General features: G+C 52.8%; 2 protein-coding genes across 2 annotated transcripts in view; both read left to right on the forward strand.

The window, feature by feature from the left end:
* Positions 1-838: 838 nt before the first annotated feature.
* The window catches only part of SARS2 (seryl-tRNA synthetase 2, mitochondrial), a 113,713-nt gene continuing 96,208 nt past the window's right edge, over positions 839-18,343 (forward strand). The window contains exon 1 of the mRNA XM_069078581.1: positions 839-842. The gene's annotated coding sequence lies outside the window, so the exon portion shown is untranslated. The remainder of the gene's footprint in view (positions 843-18,343) is intronic.
* Positions 871-9,177, forward strand: LRFN1 (leucine rich repeat and fibronectin type III domain containing 1). Its single transcript, XM_069078538.1, has 3 exons — positions 871-1,547; positions 3,294-4,731; positions 7,128-9,177. Exons 2-3 carry the CDS (start codon positions 3,317-3,319, stop codon positions 8,050-8,052), a joined length of 2,340 nt encoding a protein of 779 aa, XP_068934639.1. The 5' UTR covers positions 871-1,547; positions 3,294-3,316; the 3' UTR covers positions 8,053-9,177.

Below are 18,343 nucleotides of genomic sequence, written 5' to 3' on the forward strand. Positions count from 1 at the left end.
CCCCTGCCGGTGAGCAGACCTGGGCTGAGCCTGGGGCTGGGAGCCGGAGGCATGGACACCGACTCCAGGGGAGAAAGGTGGAATCTGACCGGAGACTACCCCCTCCCTTCCGAAGGGGGAGGCCTGACCAGCCCTGCCCCTCCTAGCTAGATCTCCCAGGATCCTCCAGAATCTGTCCAGATCCTTGGGGATCCTCTAGGCCTCCAGAGGGAGGGGGCCTGAGGGACCCTGCCATAGGCCCAGATCTGATTTTATTTGCAGGATTTTCTCCTCCCTCCCCCATCACCAGCATATTTCAGCGTTTTGGGATTGGGGCCTGGAGGGAAGCCATGAGAGAGAGCCCTGGACCCCATCCCCTCCAAACCCAGACATCCAACCTCCTCCCTCTCCCTTTCTTCCTCTCCATCCCAGACCCAACCCTACCTGCCCCACTTTCATCTCAGGAGACTTGACCTTCTGACCCCTTATCTTTGCTCCTTAAATCCTAACTCCCAGAGGCCCAGATTCCTGGGTTGTCTCTCCCCAGACTGGGGTAAGGTTTGGCCCTAGACTTCCCCTTGGGGGTGGTGAGAACTGGACCAAGGTGAGGTTGAGGCTGGAGTGAGGGATCCAAGTGTGGTTAGGTGTGCTTGTTACTCTGGGTCTGTGTCTTTGGGATTGTGTCTTTCTGTGTGTGTGTGTGTGTGTGTGTGTATGTGTATGTGTATGCGTGTAGGAAACCATGTGCTACCAGCCAGTCTCCTCCCTTCCCACAGCTTTTTGTGTCTATGTATCTGTGTGTCAAGGTCCCAGCATATATTTTCAGTGACTGGGCTTTTTGTCAGCTGCCTGTGTACATGGGGAATATATGTTATATGTGTATGTGTGTGTTATATGAGTATGTACAAATACCAATGTGTCCTTATGGTAGGCTGTGCATGCCTTCCAGTGGGGATGTGTGCATTGGCATGTGTGACAACAAGCATGTGTGCAAGCATTGCTGTGTCTTGGCGTGACATGGAGATTGCATGTCAGCAAGGATGTTGAGTCTGTGGGCCTTCCTTCCTCCTTCCTCAGTAGGCATGAAAGTACTGAGAGCCTAGAATACTTATGTTCCCTTTAGAGAGGCAGCTTGGGGATAGTGTTGGTCCTGGGGTCACAAAGCTCTGGGTTCAAATTCTGTCTCTGATGCTAGCTTTGAAATCACTGGCAAGCTATTCAACCTGATTCCCAGTTTAGTCATTTGCAAAATGTGGGGGGGGGGGGGTGATAACAAGTAGTGCCTATCCCAAAGATTTTGCCGTGAGGCTCAAATGACATGTAAGTGAATAATAAGAAAACAAAACAAAACATGAGTTGTTCTGGAGGGCCTGGAATCTTGGGTTACCAGATTTGTGTCAAAGGGCCAAAGCGCTGTTTCCCTGGGCCAAAGTGAAGGGCTGAGGAAAGCTGCAGCAGGAGGGATAGGAGAAAGACTGCAGAATGGACTTCCCCAGGCCCCCGCTGGGGCTGATGGGGGAATGTTGCTGTCTTTCCAGGTGGTGCCGGCCATGATTTCCTGAGGAGAGGTGAGCTGAGGAGTCAGATGCTGGAGGGGGCAGTTTGGATTATTGTATACCTCAGGAGCCCTGGGTCAATGCTCTGACAGGGCCAGGGAGGAGCATGTCTGGGGTGAAGGGGGGGGGGCTTGGCCTGGGATATGGGGGGGGAGGTTGGAGGAGAACTGGGGAGGGGGGGAGGGTGTCATCTTTTACCCCATGAGTGGTCACTTATGACGGTGGAAAGGACAGCCAAGCTAGGAATTTCTTGATGAGGTGGAAGAGGGAAAAGAGAGACAGGTGGCTGACTCTTCCCCTGCCAGGCTAGGGGAGGGTTTGGGTAGAGGTAGTTGATCAGGATCCAGCATATGTAATGTAAGGCCAACTTCCAAGTTCTGGAGTGAGATTGGATCAGGAGCCACCACACTGTGGAAGCAGTGACTGGGGAGCTCCCTCCCTCCCTAGGTGATGGGTACCTATGAGGCCCAATTTCACCCCTGCTGGTCCAAACTAAGAGAAAGAGAAACCCAGCAACAGAGGACTGAGAAATTCAGGAGACAAAGGGAGAAAAAAAGATAGGGAAACTCAGGGACAGAGATGGAGAAATAGGCACAAGGGCTCTGAGACACCTAGAGGCAGAGACAAAAAAAAAATAGATACAAGAACTGGGAGGCTCAGAGAGACAGAGAAGAGAGGGACAGAGAACCCCAAAGACAGTGGGCCAGAAATAGAGACTGTGTTCCTCAGAGACAGAGGGGAAGAGGAAGGCATCTGGAGACAGACAGACACAGAACAGAGAGGGAGAAGGGGACAGAGACAGACAGACACAGAGGGAGACAGAGACACAGAGAGACAGACACACAGAGAGATAGAAACATAGAAAGACAGAGACACAGAGAGAGACAGACAGAAAGACACAGGAACTAAGAGAGAGAGAGAGAGCACCCACAACAAATAGACACAGGAACTGAGAGACAGAGAGAAACAGACATAGGAACTGAGGTGGAGGGCGGGGGGACAGGCAGAGATAGGAACAGAGAGATAGGTTGAGGCACTAAGCCAAAGAGAGATTCAGGGTCAAGACTAGAAAAAGAGAGACACAGAAATGAGGAAGACAGAGAGAGGAAGAGAGAAAGAGAGAGAGAGCACAATGAAGAGATGGGGATCCCAAGGGGGCTAGAAAGGGGCCAGGGACTTTGCCCAGCTGGACTCTTGGCTACTTGTTTCCCCTGGGAAAGCCCTGGCCTATGGGGTGGGGAACATAAGATGAAGGGTAAAATAGATGCCCCCCCCCCCTTCCCATCTCTCCCCATTCCCTCCACACTCCTCCTCGGGGCCCTGTTGTGATGGGAGCTGACACACCGTGGGCTGGAGCTGCCGCAGGGGGATTCCCAGATGAAAAGTTTGCCGGGAGCAAGTGGGGGGCTCTGTGTGTGTGTGTGTGTCTGTGACTGTCTGAGCAGGCATTCCCACAATTAGACACTGGAGGCTGACACCCCAGTGGGAGGGTTGGAGGTTAGACACCAACAAAGACTTCCCACAACTTACAAGTGGCAAGGTGTAACTTCGGAGTTCTGGCGTGCATGTGGCAAATACTCCAATCCCTGCTACCTCTACCCCTGGGGAGGAAGGGCTGAGGTCCTTGGAAGAGGGAGTGAAGTGAGACCACAAGAAATACATCAGACATGGGGAGGGAAGCTGTAGCACAGTGGAGAGGAAAGTATACCCCTCCCTTTTCCCCACATTGATAACTCTTTTTTTGTCCTCCTTCCATAGGACTGGTCACTGAGGTCTCCACCATGGCCCCAGGATCTTCTTCATCATCATCTCCTCCATCACCAGCCCTGCCCCTCCTTCTCCTCCTGTGGGCTGGGGCACCCCCATCCATTGGGCAGCCCTGCCCAGGCCGTTGCATCTGCCAAAATGTATCCCCAACTCTGACCATGCTGTGTGCCAAGACTGGCCTGCTTTTTGTCCCACCCGCCATTGACCGCCGAGTAGTTGAGTTAAGACTAACTGATAATTTCATTGCTGCTGTCCGCCGCCGGGATTTTGCCAACATGACCAGTCTGGTCCACCTCACTCTGTCCCGCAACACCATTGGCCAGGTGGCCCCTGGCGCCTTTGCCGACCTCCGGACCCTGCGTGCCCTGCATTTGGATAGCAATCGCCTGGGGGAGGTGCGAGGTGACCACCTGCGCGGCTTGGTAAACCTAAGACACCTCATCCTGGGCAACAACCAGATCCGCTGGGTGGAGCCGGCTGCCTTCGATGCCTTCCTGGGTACTGTGGAAGATTTGGACTTGTCCTATAACAACTTGGAGTCACTGCCCTGGGAGGCTGTGGGCCAGATGGTCAACCTGAACACCCTCACCCTGGACCACAACCTCATCGACCACATCGCGGAGGGCACCTTTGTACAGCTTCACAAGCTGGTGCGGCTGGACATGACGTCCAACCGGCTGCACAAGCTGCCCCCCGACGGTCTCTTCCTCCGGGCTCAGGCCTCTGGCCCCAAGCCACCGTCCACTCTGACAGTCAGCTTTGGAGGGAACCCCCTACATTGCAACTGTGAACTTCTGTGGTTGAGAAGGCTGACCCGAGAGGACGACTTAGAAACGTGTGCCACACCCGAGCACCTGACTGATCGATACTTCTGGTCCATCCCCGAGGAGGAATTTCTTTGTGAGCCGCCTCTTATCACCCGCCAGGCCGCAGGCCGGGCCCTTGTGGTGGAAGGGCAGGCAGTGAGTCTGCGCTGCAAGGCTGTGGGTGACCCTGAGCCTGTGGTGCACTGGGTGGCACCTGACGGGCGGCTCCTGGGGAATTCTAGCCGCACTCGAGTTCGGGGGGATGGGACCCTCGAAGTGACCATCACCACCCTCCGAGACAGCGGCATCTTTACTTGCATAGCCTCCAATGCGGCCGGGGAGGCCACCGCGCCCGTTGAGGTGTGTGTCGTGCCCCTGCCACTCATGGCCCCGCCCCCTGCAGCCCCGCCCCCCCTCAGTGAGCCCGGGTCTTCAGACATTGCCACGCCCGGCCGTCCAGGGGCCAATGAAACTGGCTCTGCCGGGGCTGAGCGGAGGCTGGTGGCTGCGGAGCTGACTTCCAGCTCTGTGGTCATTCGCTGGCCTGCCCAGAGGCCAGTACCGGGCATTCGCATGTACCAGGTGCAGTACAACAGCTCCGCTGATGACTCGCTGGTTTACAGGTGAGTCCTAGGGCCGGAGAAGCCAGGAGGAAAGGGGTCTTGGAAACCACTGCTGAGCTCGCCCCTCCCTGGGGTGCCAGAGCCTTTCCTGTGGCTCTGTCCCTGCTTCTCTTTCTCCAGCCTTGGTTTTGTCTTCTCCTCTCTGCCCGTCTGTGTCTCTCCATCTGTTCCTCCATTCCTTCCTTTCTCTACCTCTGTTTTTGTTTCACCCCCTCCTTTTTCCTTTCCTTTGCTGTTTCTGTCACTATATGCCCCTCTGACCCTCTCCCTCTTGACCTTCCTGCCTCCCCTGTCTCCATGTTTATGGGTGGAAGGGAGAGGAAAGGGCTCTGCCTCTCCTCGAACATTCCTGGCATGTCTGGGCTGCAGAACAGGCCCCCACATCTTCATCCAGTCCCCTAGTCTAGACCCCCAGCAGGGACACTGGACCCCAGCTATTGTCTCACCTCTCTTCCCTTCGCATTAACCCATCCTCGGGTCCCAGGAAAAAGGGGATGGATCTAATCCCAGTTCCTCCAAGGAATGATAAAGTTGGGAACCAAAGGTAACATTACCTTTCCACCCCACTCCCCCGCCCACCCCCTCCGCCAGTGCCGTGAGGGTTAATTTGTAGGCCTGCTTAGATGGGCTGAGGTCTCATCCAACCAGAAGCCATCTTTTACCCCAGTTTGTAAGCTCCCGACCAATCAGAGCCTCTTGGGCCTGGAGGGTCTTTAAGGAGCCGGGGGCCTAATGGGACAGATTAATTCAAAGAGGATCTCTGAAGTTTGGGGGAGCTCCGTGGAATCTAGAGGGTGAGGAAGACACTCGGTTTAGAGCTTGGACATAGATATGGGGATAGAGGAGGTCGGGGGTTTAAGGTGGGGTGAGGAGAGGGCTGGTCCCAGGAAAGGGGCGGGGCTTATTGTATTTGACGTTTCTTGGGAAGAGGGGGAGGGGCCTGACTTGTGGGAAGGGCGAAGGCTTCTGGGGCGTGGTGTATGCTGAGTGAGGCAGTTAGACCCCGTTAGGGTCGGATTTGCAGTCTGGGGGCCTAGTTTGGGATTGTGATGGGTGTGGGGACCCCTTTAGGCTGGAATAGAGGGGGACGGGTGCTTCTGAATGATTATGATCATCATCATAACACTAATAGCCTTTTAATTGCACTTTCAAGTTTCCAAAGTGCTTTTCAGTGGTTAACTCTTTGGAACGTTCCATCTGGGGACAACAAGGCAATATTCCCCCACCTTGCTTAGAATCGCTGACAAACTGGGTGCCGGGTTTTCGGAGCGAGGCCCGCCTGGTAGGAGGTGGTTTAGGGACTAATGGAGGTATGAAGGAAAGTTACTAGTTGAGTATATTTCTGGGCCAAAGCAGTGAGAAAAGGTCAGAGCTTGAGGGAAAGGTGCCAGAGATGGGCAAGGGCTCCGCTGAGTAGCCGGCTGGAGAAGCAGCGGGGCATTGCGGAAAGAATGCTGGGCCTGGAGGCTGGAAGGCTAGGGTTCGAATCCCTGCCTCAGGCACTTATTACCCTAGTCACGAAATCTCTCTCGGGATATCCTGGGCATGATAACACCTGTTCCCACAGAGTGATTGTGAAGACCTAAAGAGATGATACGGTTAAGCGCTCTATCATCAGAAGGCATCTAGCTAGATGGGAGGGGAGGGTCCTGGGGGAGGGAGGTTGGAGAGAGACTAGGCCAGGCTTAATCCTGCAGCCGGAAGGCTCATTAAGTCGCGGGATTCCGAGCCTGAAGAGTTTAGTCATTTTCTCAATTTAAGATTTAGAACTGGAATGGACCTTAGAGGTCCAGGGCCCTCTTTTACAGATGAGGAAACTGAGGCGACCACAGGTCAGGTAGAGCGTACTGTATGCCAGTCACTGAGCTAAGCGCTGGGGACACAAAGACATGAGACAGTCCCTGCCCTCCAGGGGCTCCTAATCTAATGGGAGAGACTGCGTGAAACAACCCGGACAAAGGAGATAGATGCAGGATAAAGTGGAAGTAGTATCAGAGGGAAGGCGCTGGGACTCAGGAAGACTTCTTGGAGAAGGCGGCACTTTAGTGGAGACTTGAGGAATAGGTAACAAACAGCAAAGAGTAAAGGATGTGAAGCGAGGGCCTCTGTCTGGAAGTCCGGAGAAGGGGGCTTTGTGGGATGGATCACAGGGCTTCCCCACGCACAAACCTGGGGATGGATGAAGTGGGGCTTCTAAAACAAGGGGTGGGGCCCTAGCGAAGAGGGCAGAGCTTCGGGAAAGGGAGTGACTTGGTGGGCTGGCTGGACCGGAGGCAGGGCGCGGTGCTTGTGGGATGGAGGAGCAGGGGCGGGGCCTCCAGGGCTTCTGGACCCCTGGGGCAGGTGCTCACTCTCCCGCTCCCCCGCCCCTTTCTCCCTCTCTCCCGGGACCCCAGGATGATTCCGTCGAGCAGCAAGACGTTCCTGGTGAACGACCTGGCAGCGGGGCGGGCGTACGACCTGTGCGTGCTGGCCGTATACGACGACGGGGTGACGGCGCTGACCGCCACGCGCGTCGTGGGCTGCGTGCAGTTCACCACGGCTGGAGAGGTCACGCCTTGCCGACCGCTGCACGCTCACTTCCTGGGGGGCACCATGATCATCGTCATCGGCGGCGTCATCGTGGCCTCGGTGCTCGTCTTCATCGTCATCCTCATGATCCGCTACAAGGTCTACGCGGGCGGTGACGCCGGCTCAGGCCACAAGGGGGCGCCGCCGCGCGTCAGCCACGTGTGCTCGCAGACCAATGGTGGCGCCGCGGGTTCCGGCCCGGCCCCGCCCCCGCCCTCCACGCTGGACCAATACGAGGCTCTGCACGAGCTGGCGCCCGCGCCGTCGGGGCCGGACAAGGAGAAAGTCAAGGTCGAGACCGAGGGGGCGGCGATTGCAACGCCCCCTGCGGCTGAGGCGGAGCGGCTGCCAGGCAGGCCGCTAGGCAGCGGCGGCTCCTCCACCTCGCTCTGCCTGCTGCCTTCCGGGACCGAGGCGGCCGCGCCGTCGGTGCCGGAGGAGGACGGGCGTGCGCAACTTGGGCCCGCGGGCCCTCGGCGAAGCCGCTCCGGGGCCCCCCTAGGGAGCTCGGCCCCGGCCTCAGCTCCCGCGCTTCCCCCGGGCCGGACCCCCCGGCAGCGCTACTCTTTCGACGGGGACTATGGCGCCCTCTTCCAGAGCCACAGCTACCCGCGACGGGCCAAGCGGACAAAGCGCCACCGCTCCACGCCCCACCTGCTGGACGAGGACGGGGGCTTGGGTGGCCTGAGCCCCGCGCGGGCCCGCCTCGCCTTCACCAGCACTGAATGGATGCTGGAGAGCACCGTGTGAGCGGGACCCCTGGGACCTCCGCCCAGCCCGCGGTGACTCCCACTCCCCAGCCGAGGGGAACGCGCGCCCTGCCCTCCTCGCCACCCGAGGCACGGACGCCTGGGTTCTGCAGGGGGACACCTTCCGCCATCTGGACGCCTGGGTCCCGAGGGGAGGAGGGAGGATCTATTAGGGGGAGAGGGGAGGGGTGGGGGCCGAAGGGAAGCCCCGCTCCTTCTCGGCCCGGCCCCGCCCGCGCGCGGGGTGGGGCTAGGTTGGAGGGGGAGGGGAGTAGCATGGACGCACTGGGTCTCCTCACTTCCCCTTTCTCCCCCACCCCGGGTTCTTCACGCGCGCTCCGGGACCTCGCGGGAGCCGGTGCCTTACACAGCGGAGCGCGGGGCGGACACTTAGCAGCACTGAGACACGACACTCCCCACCGGGGACTGGTGGATGCAGCCCTGGAAGGCCCTCCGGGAAGGAGGTGCCCACCCGGGGCAGGGGAAGGGAGGGCGGGGAGGGGGAGGGGGGGCCTATTTATTGTATCTGGCTGGACTAGATCTTGTTCTGTCGCGTGTTTCCCTGAATCCTGACCCCGGAATCATCCCCGTCTCCTCCACCTGCCACTCTTTCTCCTCTGCGCCCATCGACCCTCACTCATCGCCTTTCAGTCCCCTCCTCGACTCCACGGATCACAGTGTCTGAGCTGGAAGGGGCCTAGAGATCAGAGTCGGCTCCCTCATTTTACATGCGGGGAAACTCGCCCAGAAAGGGGAAGGGATTTGCCCAAGGACACACAGCCAGGACTAGAATCCAGGTCTCCTGATTCCCGGTCTGTGGTTCTGTGCGATGCACCACACTGCCTCCTCTTTCTCCCTTCCCCCATCTTTCCACTATTTTTCCATCTCCTCTCCAGTCATCCTCATCTCCCCCCTCCCAAGTCATGCCCACCTCTTTTGCCTCTCCCACCCTGTCTCTCCCACATCACCTTCATTCTGGGCTGGTCCTGGCCTTGGACTCAGGGTTTTCCTTTGTAGGCCTGGAACTAGGACCTACCCCAAACCAAACCAAATCCTCTTCCATCAACACCCCTACCCCCAGCCGGGGGCTTCCAGTCGCAGCAGAATTAAACTTTTCTGTGTCTGAGCCCCCTGAGTGATCTGTGTGTGGTGGGTAGGGATTTAGGGTAGACGAGAAAGGGTCAAGAGATGGCTCCCCACTTCCAGAAGAGGGGGATGGCTCTGCTGACCCTTGCCCAGAGGAGGATCAGAAAATCACATTTGGAAGGTGAAGAGTGATGTGACCAGATGGAGGAGGGAGGGGGAGGAGTAGGTGACTGGCAGTCCTGGCAAAGGGGGCAAGAAAATGGGGTACAAATCTGTTCCTGGTGGCCGTGGCAGAGGTAAGCTAGTGTAGGGTTTGGAGAACTGAGAGAATCAGCAAAAAGGCAGGAGGAGACAGAAATAAAGAGATGTTGAGAAACAGCGGGGTGGGGGAAGGTGTCCTTGGGGGCGACTCCAAACTCCTCCCTACCTGGTCTGGGGATGGATATGTGAGGCCCCAGTTTCCTGGGTTTGCCGGGGGCAGAGCCAGCCCTTTGTCCCCTTGGGGCCAAGCAGGCGGGGGATGGAGAGAGACAGAAATAGAAACAGAGACGTCTCCTAGAGAGAGGGGGGATGGAAAAGACTGCAGACTGCAGAAGGGGGAGGGGAGGCAGGCAAGGAGGCTGAAAGACTGGGCAGGGACAGAGACACTGGAGTTGGGTATAGATAGAGGGGGAGAGACAGACCCTGCAGGGCAGCAGCATCTCAGTAAATGTTTAATAATCGATGGAGAGAGAGACAGACTGGGAAATGGAGGCAGAGGGAAAGAAGGAAGAAGATAACATTCAAAGAGGGAAGAAGACAGGTAGGTTGGTAAATGGAGAGAAACAATGAGAAAGGGAAGCAGGCAGAGAGAGATAAAGGTTATCTTGGCTAAGATAAAAGATAATTCTTTGGAGGCTTTCACTTGAGGGTAATGGCTCCTGATAGGCTCTCCCCAGAATACGATTAATCATACTTTGGGACAACCCAGGGTCGTTTCCCCCCACCCCCAACCAACTCCAGATTCCTATACACCCCTAGTGTAAATAAGAGATAAAGCCACACACACACAAACAAGCCCATGATGAAAGGAAGAATGGGGGGTTAGAACACAAGACCTCAAGCTTTACGAACAATCCTGTGGACTGTGTAAGAGGCAGATCACTTTAAAATCGGAGGATCCTGGCAGGGCTAGCAATTGGGATTAGGAAGCCCTCAAACTTTAGACCAGCAAGGACAATGCTAGCCAAGAGGGAGAAGGTTGGAGAAGTGGATTCCCAGGAAGTCTGAGGTCAAGGGCCAGCTCTGCCACCTTGGCCAATTTCCTTCCCCTCAGCTTCATCTTATAGGGGATCTCTTCTCTGGCTTCACAAGGTGGTTGGGAGGGAGGGGCAAGCTATGAGTATTTAGAAAACTGATCCGTCCCTCCTATTGACTCCAGTGCCATAAGTTTGGCGGTGGATTTCTACACAGCAGGAGGTTTTCATGGACATGTTTAGTAGCAATCACTTCATGGGGTAACTTCCTATGTTTCCCAACTGAAAGATGGAATTAAAGTGAATTTTTTTGCTAACACTCCCCCCTTCCCCCCATGTATTTGAGGCCATCTTTTCCTAAAGGAACCTTACCTAGATTCCAGTCCATGTAGGCATTATCTTATTATTATATTTATATATTATAATATATATATATATATATTATATTATTATAGGTCAGTTTCTTTTAGGCCAGCCCTGTCTCAAAATTCTAGCGGTGCAAGGATTCTGTACCATCAGCAAAGGTGATACTATGGTGTGGAGAAGAGGTGAGATTCAGAAGTAAGCACACTGCATTTTAAGTCAGAGGCCCTGAGTTCAAATCCTTTCATTCATCTCATACCAGCTGTGTGACCTTAGGTAAGCCACTTGCCCTCTCTGGGCCACCGTTTCCTCCTCTGTAAAAAGAGGGAATTGGACTAGGGAGCCCCTCCAGATTGAAATCTAGGACCCTAGGGTGGAAAGAGCTGCTGTTTTGGAGTCAGAGAATCTAGGTTGAAATCCCAGTGTTTCTGTGTCTGCAACTTTGAGAGCTAAACATCTGTGCCTATACAGGAATTAAACAAGGAAGCTTTATGGGGAAGGAGCTGGGAGACCTACTGAAGCCCTTTAAAGACTCCCTCCTGACCGATTTGGGCAAACCTCCTTGTCCTCCTCATCCTCCTCTTTCCTAGGGAATTGGGTTAGCAGTAGTCTTGGCCTGCCAGCCTTTTCCCAGTCCCCGCCCCCACTCTCCCTCCCTCCTCACTATCTACCTGCCTTGTTATCTGAGTGGCTTTCCCTTAGCCCAGAAGGCCCTGCCCCTTTGTTTAGTCCCTGGATTCTCCCCTACGGAGAATCCCTTTATCAGCTAAACGGAAAAGCATGACCAAAAGGAAAGTGACTCAGAGGAGGACGTACAGCCACGTAGGGCACGAGATAGTGTCACCTCTTAGGTAATAGGAAAACCCATGGGAGGGATTTCCCTACTGCCAGCCCTTCCAAGCTCCCTGCCCCCTCCTCTGAGAAGACACTTACTCCCTCAGCAATACTGTCACCCCACCTGGAGACCCTGGGATCCCTCTTTAAAAAAATGAGGATGATAATACTTTATTGGTGCCTGTGCTGGCCTGTGGCAGGCAAGGCCCATAGAAGTCCAAGATGGGGGAGAAGCACCTAAGTGCCTACTGTGCGCCAGGCCCTCTGCCAAGGACTTTACAAATATTATCTCATTTGATCCTCGAAATTCTGCGTGGTAGGTGTTATCACCCACATTTTACAGGCAAGGAAACTGTGGCAAAGAAAGGTTAAGTGACTTGCCCAGGGTCACACAGCTAGTAATTGTCAGAGGTAAGATTTGAAGTCTGGTCTTCCTGACTCTAAGCCCAAGGCTCTATCCCCTGTGTAACAAGACTACTTAGATAATTAATTGAAGCTAGGAGGAAAGAAACCCAGGAGAGCCAAAGAAGTGAAATGCTGCACTCAGTTTGAGAGACCTGGGTTTAAATCTCCCTTTAGAAGACTTCTCGAGGTGGGATCCTTGGCAAGTAGCTTTAAAAAAAATTCTCTGGGGGTGGTTAGGTGGGGCAGTGGGCCCCAATTGTGGGAGAACTTGAGTTCAAATCCAATCTCAGACACTAGCTGTGTGATCCTGGGCAAGTCATTTGACTCCAATTGTCTCCCCCCCCAATAAAACCTCTCTGTCTCAGCTTCCTTATTAATAAACTATACGAGCTGGACTCCTTTCCAACTCTACAATCCCACAATTAGAAAATCACAGCAATAGTAGGGAAGAGGCAAGTAGAGGGGAAGAAAGGAACTGCAAAAAGAAACAGCAGTGGGGGAGGAGGAGACAGACCCGTGGAGATGCACATACACCCAGAGGGGTGGGAGGGAGGGAGGGTCAAAGAAGCAGGGCTGACAGAGGCTTGGGGAAGAGATAAACCAAGAGAGACAAATATATATATTGGGCAGAGAGAGGAGGGAAAGGCCCGCCCCAGGAGGGAGCCTGATGTAATCCTAAACTTAGGTTAGGAAAGCATGCCCTCGACGTTTGAAAAGTGGGAGAGCCAGTGGGCAGCCCTGGCACCCGCTCTCGACATCCTCTTTCTCTTTTATCGGTTTTTCCTTTTCCCTCCCCCTCGCCTCTAAAGGATAAAACCCAGCCCCATAGGGCCTGAGCTGAGGTGAGAACAACCCGTAGCCCTCCTGGGGACCTCAGGGTTGCACCTGCAAAAGGAGGGAAGGAGGCTTGGCACTCTAGGGGAAAAGGGCTGGGAGTCGGTCAGTTTCACCTCCATTCTGACCCGGATCCACAATGGAGTTCAGACTGAGCCTCCAGGTTTTCAGTCTGGCGCTCTTGGCGCTTCTGGTCTCAGGAGACCCAGGCGTCCCGCGCCCACGACGCTGCAGTCTCAGACATTATCACTCGCTGGACCCCAAGGCACTGGCGGCCGTCAAAACGTTCAGGGACTTCTCCGTGAGTCACGGAACCAAGTCTTTGAAAAACCCAATTCTCCAAAATTTCAGCCCTTCCCAGACCAGGGGTCTGTCAGGCTCCCAACCTTTTGCCCCCAGCTTCTCAGGGAATTATGTATCTGGAAATCTAGCCTGGCTTACCCAGCTCGACGACAGTTAGCGGAGTTAGGGACCGCTCAGCCGAGACAACGCTGGACCTGGAGTCAGGAATGCTCGTGTTCAAATACTGCCCAGGTCATTGCCTAGCTGTGGGATTTTAAATTTAGCTTCCTCGACAGAAGAATGTAGGATAATAGCAGCGACTTCTCGGGTTGTCGTGAGGACCAAAGGAGAGAATATATGTAAAAAGCTTTGCAATCCTTAGATAGCTACATGCAGCTTTGGCCAGAGAGCTGGCCTCGAAGCTGAGTTCAGGCGTCACCTGGGACACGTCCTGACTGTGTGACCCTGGACAAGTCATCTCATGGATTGGTGCTCTAGGCAATTCTCTAAATCGCAGAAGAGATGGTGATAGCCATTAGTACAGGGAGCTTCCTCCCTAAGGGGCTCTCAGAGCCTTCTATTGTGAGCATCTAACTCTCGGGTCCCCTAGCCAAGACCCCAGAGTTCTCGGGACTCTCAGCACACTTCAGCCTCATGCCTTTTCCTGCAACCGCCCGGGGACCCGGGTTGCCCATTTTCCCTAAAGTTTTCCTTCTCCTCCTTCTCCCCCAGGAGCAAGAGATGATGAGCTGGGGAAGGAGAAATTGCTCGTTCTCTAGGCAAAAGGAGCTCCGGAAAGTCTTGGTGAGACCCTGGGACATGGGGGAGGGGGAGGGAACACTCGGAGGGTGCTCCAAGGACCGTCTCACCCCTAGCCCTGCACCCGTCTCCATCTGGTGGCCCTCGCCCTGGCGAACACTGAGTCCGTTCTTCGGAACCTGAGTCGTCCTGCTCTGGTTACCAGCGCCGGCCCAGTCCTTGAGCTGCTCTCGGCGGTAGGGAGGGATGTGGTCGCCTGTCTAACACCGCCCAGCCTGGGCTCCCTCCCTGAACCTTCCGCCAGTCCAAGTACACGCCAGGCTATGATCACAGTGGACCCCGGCCAGGAAGACCCAGGGAACTGGCCCGCTTAGCCGAACCCCGGCGTTTGGAAGACATCGCGACTACACAGCTCTGGACACGAGACCGAGACCCAGAGAGAAAGAGCCCTGGACAGGGCAAATGGGCTCAGCCCCCAGATTCCGACAGTCAAGTCTCCCCCAGTCACGGCAGGCTAGAGGGAATGGATCGGAGCTCCAAGAACTGGAGAAAGTACATCCAGGAGAGGCGTCTGCATAAAACGAAGATATTGGTAAAGTGCAATGCAGCAGGAGGGATGGTGGGTAGTCCTGAACAGAGAAGCCTGAACAGATTCGAGCGTGGGGGGGTTTGAGGGTGGGCATGGAGAGGAAAAAGGAGGACGATTCCGAGGGGAGGAAAGTGAGGACTCATGTGTTCTCCGTCAGGAAAGTCCACGATGTCGTGAAGCTGAGACCATTCTCAGCCTCCTGAAACTGCTCACCTTTGACCTGAAGCTGGCAGTTCTCGCTGGGTCCTGTGCCTGAGCTAGCCCGGGTCCAAAGCGGTTTTCTCCACAGGTGCTCTCTGCTTTCCGGTTCTGTGTCCCAACGTCATTGCTCAATGCTGAGGCTCCCTGTTGGGCCTGGTTGGACCCCAGACTTCTCCAGCGCCCATTTCCGGGGAGCATCATTAAATAATAAGAAGACTGTGATTGACTCGGGGCCTTTAGCCTCAGGGGCTGGGGCCAGGGGAGTGGGGGTGGGGGGCAACAAAATTATAATCACTGCAGTAGGGGCAGTTAGGTAGCGCAGTGGATAGAGCACCCCTGAAGTCAGGATGACCTGAATTCAAATGCGGCTTCAGACACTTGCTGTGTGATCCTGGCCAAGTCACTTAACCCTGATTGCCTCCAAAAAAAAAAAATCACTGTGGTACATTGGGCAATTCACGGCACCTCCTTGAACCTCAGTATTTCCACAGCTGCAAAATGGGACAAAAAAACAGCATGGGGTGATAGAAATTTGAGCTCTGCCTGCAATCAGGAGACCTTTGTCATCTTCTACCAAGTCCACCTTGGGCAAATCGTGGGGTTGATCAGTTTACCCAATCTGAGGAATAGGAACAATACACCTATCCAACAGGCCATCGAGGTGTGATGCAAAGTAAATTGGACCTGGAGTCAAGAGACTTGGTGATGCCACAAACTGTGGAACCCTGAACAAATTATTTACCTCACCAGGTCTCACTTCCCTCCAGTAAAATGGAGACAATACTTGAAGTATTTAGCTCACAAGATTGTTGTGAGGATCGTGTTTGGTCAATTAAACTGTTTTGCAAATGTTAATGTCATTATCCTGCCCACCTCATAAGGCTGTTGATGGGGAAAGGGCCTTGACTTTTGCAGAATACTTCCTAAATATGGTGCTTTGTTGAGGGTAGCTTACTGAACCTCTGTGAGGTATAATTCTGTTATTATGATATAGATGCTATTTTTAAATGGTTTTCCTGCCTGGTACTCTCTCTGCTCATTTATAGTTCTTTATAAACCTTATACAAACAATGGTGTCTTGTAATTCATTCACTACAGACACACTCCCATCTTACAGAGCGCAAGGCCTCATCCCACTTTTAAAAATCTGTGGAATATTCGGGGTCGAATACAAACAGTGCAATGCAAAGTTTGGGAGTGAAGGGAAAGGGGGAGGCACAGGACTGAGAGCCAAAAGATCTGTTTCATTCTGTAGTCAATTCCTGAATCACTGTGATCTCACCCTCCTTATGCCCTACAAAATGTGTGTGTGTGTGTGTGTGTGTGTGTGTGTGTGTGTGTGGTGTCTCATAAGTCCTTCCAACTCTGACATTCTTTGGTTCCATGTAATGGATCAAAGATATAGGTGTGATGTGGGTGTCAGAGAACCTGAGTTTCCTACCATGGAGAGCTGCCACTCAGAGTCAAACACTAGAAAAAAGCAATAGAGACAAATTTTACAGGTCAATCATTGTAGCTCAATGAAGGTACCAATAAAGGGCTGGTGGCTGCCTCATTTGTATTGGAACCAATAGTGTGGCAGTCATTCAGGCTAAAGGCACTCATTAAGAAGTTATGCATTGCATTGGAACCAGTCAAGGGAGAAAAGGAGTAACTAAGGAAGAAAGAATCCTCCCCTCCCTAGCTGCCTTCAGAGCTCAGCTCAGGAGCCACATTCTACACCAGACATTTCCTCTTCTCCCCTGCCATGCCTTCCTCCCCCTCACCGATATGCATGTATGTATGTGTGCTGATCTCTTCCTACCACAGATTATGTTACAGAATCACAGAGCTTGAATTCAAAGATACCTCACAAACCATCTGATCCAACCAATACTAACAAAACAAACAACATCAACAACAAAAAGAATTCCTTTTATGATTCACCCAGTGAGTGGAAGTCTGGTCTAGGCTTGAAGACCTCTAAGGAGAAGCAGCTCACGACCTTCCAAGTCATCCTATTCCTCCTTGGGACAGCTTCATATGTGAGGAAACTTTCCCTAATATGTAGCATAAGTTGGTCCCTTCCTAATTTCCACCCATTCCTCTTGGCCCAGTCATCTGGGGTCAAACTGAATGTGTTTAATCCCTCCTTGACATCAATCAATCAATAAACATTTGGTGAGTGCCTACTACATGCTAGGCATTGTGCTAAGCATTGGGATACAAGAAGAGGTAAAAGATAGATCCTGCCCTTAAAGAGCTTACTATCTAATAGGGGAAGGCAACTTGCAGACAAATATATACAAAGTAAGCTAAGGATAAATAGGAAACAATTAACAGAAGGAAGGCAGGAGAAGTAAGAGGAATTAGGGAAGGCTTCCAGGAGAAGGAGGGAGAGAGAGAGAGAGAGAGAGAGAGAGAGAGAGAGAGAGAGAGTACAGCCAGCCAGAGAAAATGCCCAAGGACAAGAAATGGAGTATATTGTTCATGGAGCAGCCTGGAGGCCAGGGTCACTAAATCAGAGTCCAAATACTTCAAGATGGCTATTAGGCTTTTAGCCAAGATAGTATGAATGTAAGCAGACAACTAGCTCCCTAACACCTACTCCAGCAAAAATCTGGAATTCACCTAGCCAGATAATGATGGAGAAATCCAGGGAGAAACTACAGGAAGTTACTTGTTCTATAACAGAACTGCATAAAAAGCCAGCTAGCAGGTCACAGGTAATAGGAGAGGGGACACTACAGGGAAACAAGCCTGGAATCTCCCAGCATGAGCTCTGTGTCTGGAAGCAGAAAGAGTAGGGGGCTACCCTACTTTCTCTTTTTCAGAGAAGAGTCCAGGCAGAATTTAACCCCCAAGAAGGTCTTTGGAAGCCCTTGGAAAGCAATAGCTACCAGCTGCAATACCAGCCAGCACAAATACAGCTGAGACCATACACCCCAGGACTTAAAGGTCCTGAAACAAGAAAGGGCTCAGGAATCTCAAAGATCCAGGGGGGCCTAACCCCAGAAGGAAGAGGTCATCATAGAAACCCATGGAACCAAGAATGAGACTGAGGAGAACTGATTACTCTACACAAAAGCCCAGTAGGACTCTTGGACAATTCAGGAACTTGAGCTGGAAAGATGAGTAGACCAAATCAGATGCTACCCAGAATTGAAAATTATTCCAAATCTAGAGGAAAAAAAAAAATAACTCCATAACAATTATAAATGGAGACTCCTAGGTGGGGGTGGGGGGTGGAGAAGGATTTTCCACAAGTTCTATGTGAATGTTTTATAAGAAATGAAGTAAGAGATTAAAGAAAAAGAAAGAAAAAAGTTCTGGGTGAAAGAATTAGAAGAAGAGTAAATAATTTGGAAGAGAAAGGGGTAAACCTTACCCAAGTAATGGACTATTTGAAAAGTAAAAGAATAGAAACAGAAATCAACGTCTTCATGAGAACAAAATCAAAAGATTAAAAAATGGAAAAAAAAATCTAAGATATCTGATTTCAAAAACAACTGACCAAGAAAACAGTTTAAAAAGAGGTAATATAAGAATCATCAGATTCCTTGAAAACTATGATTTAATTTTAAAAAATCCCGGATACTATATTTCAGGAAATCATAAAACAAAAACTGCCCAGATCTATTAGAACTAGGGGATGAAGGTAGACATAATATACTGATCACCTCCTGAAAGGAATCCCAAAAGGAAAAGTCCCAGGAATATCATAT

Source organism: Petaurus breviceps, unplaced genomic scaffold, assembly GCF_028583685.1.
Source record: "Petaurus breviceps papuanus isolate PSGF00001 unplaced genomic scaffold, PetGlider_PUasm1.0 91041, whole genome shotgun sequence".
Lineage (NCBI taxonomy): Eukaryota > Metazoa > Chordata > Mammalia > Diprotodontia > Petauridae > Petaurus > Petaurus breviceps.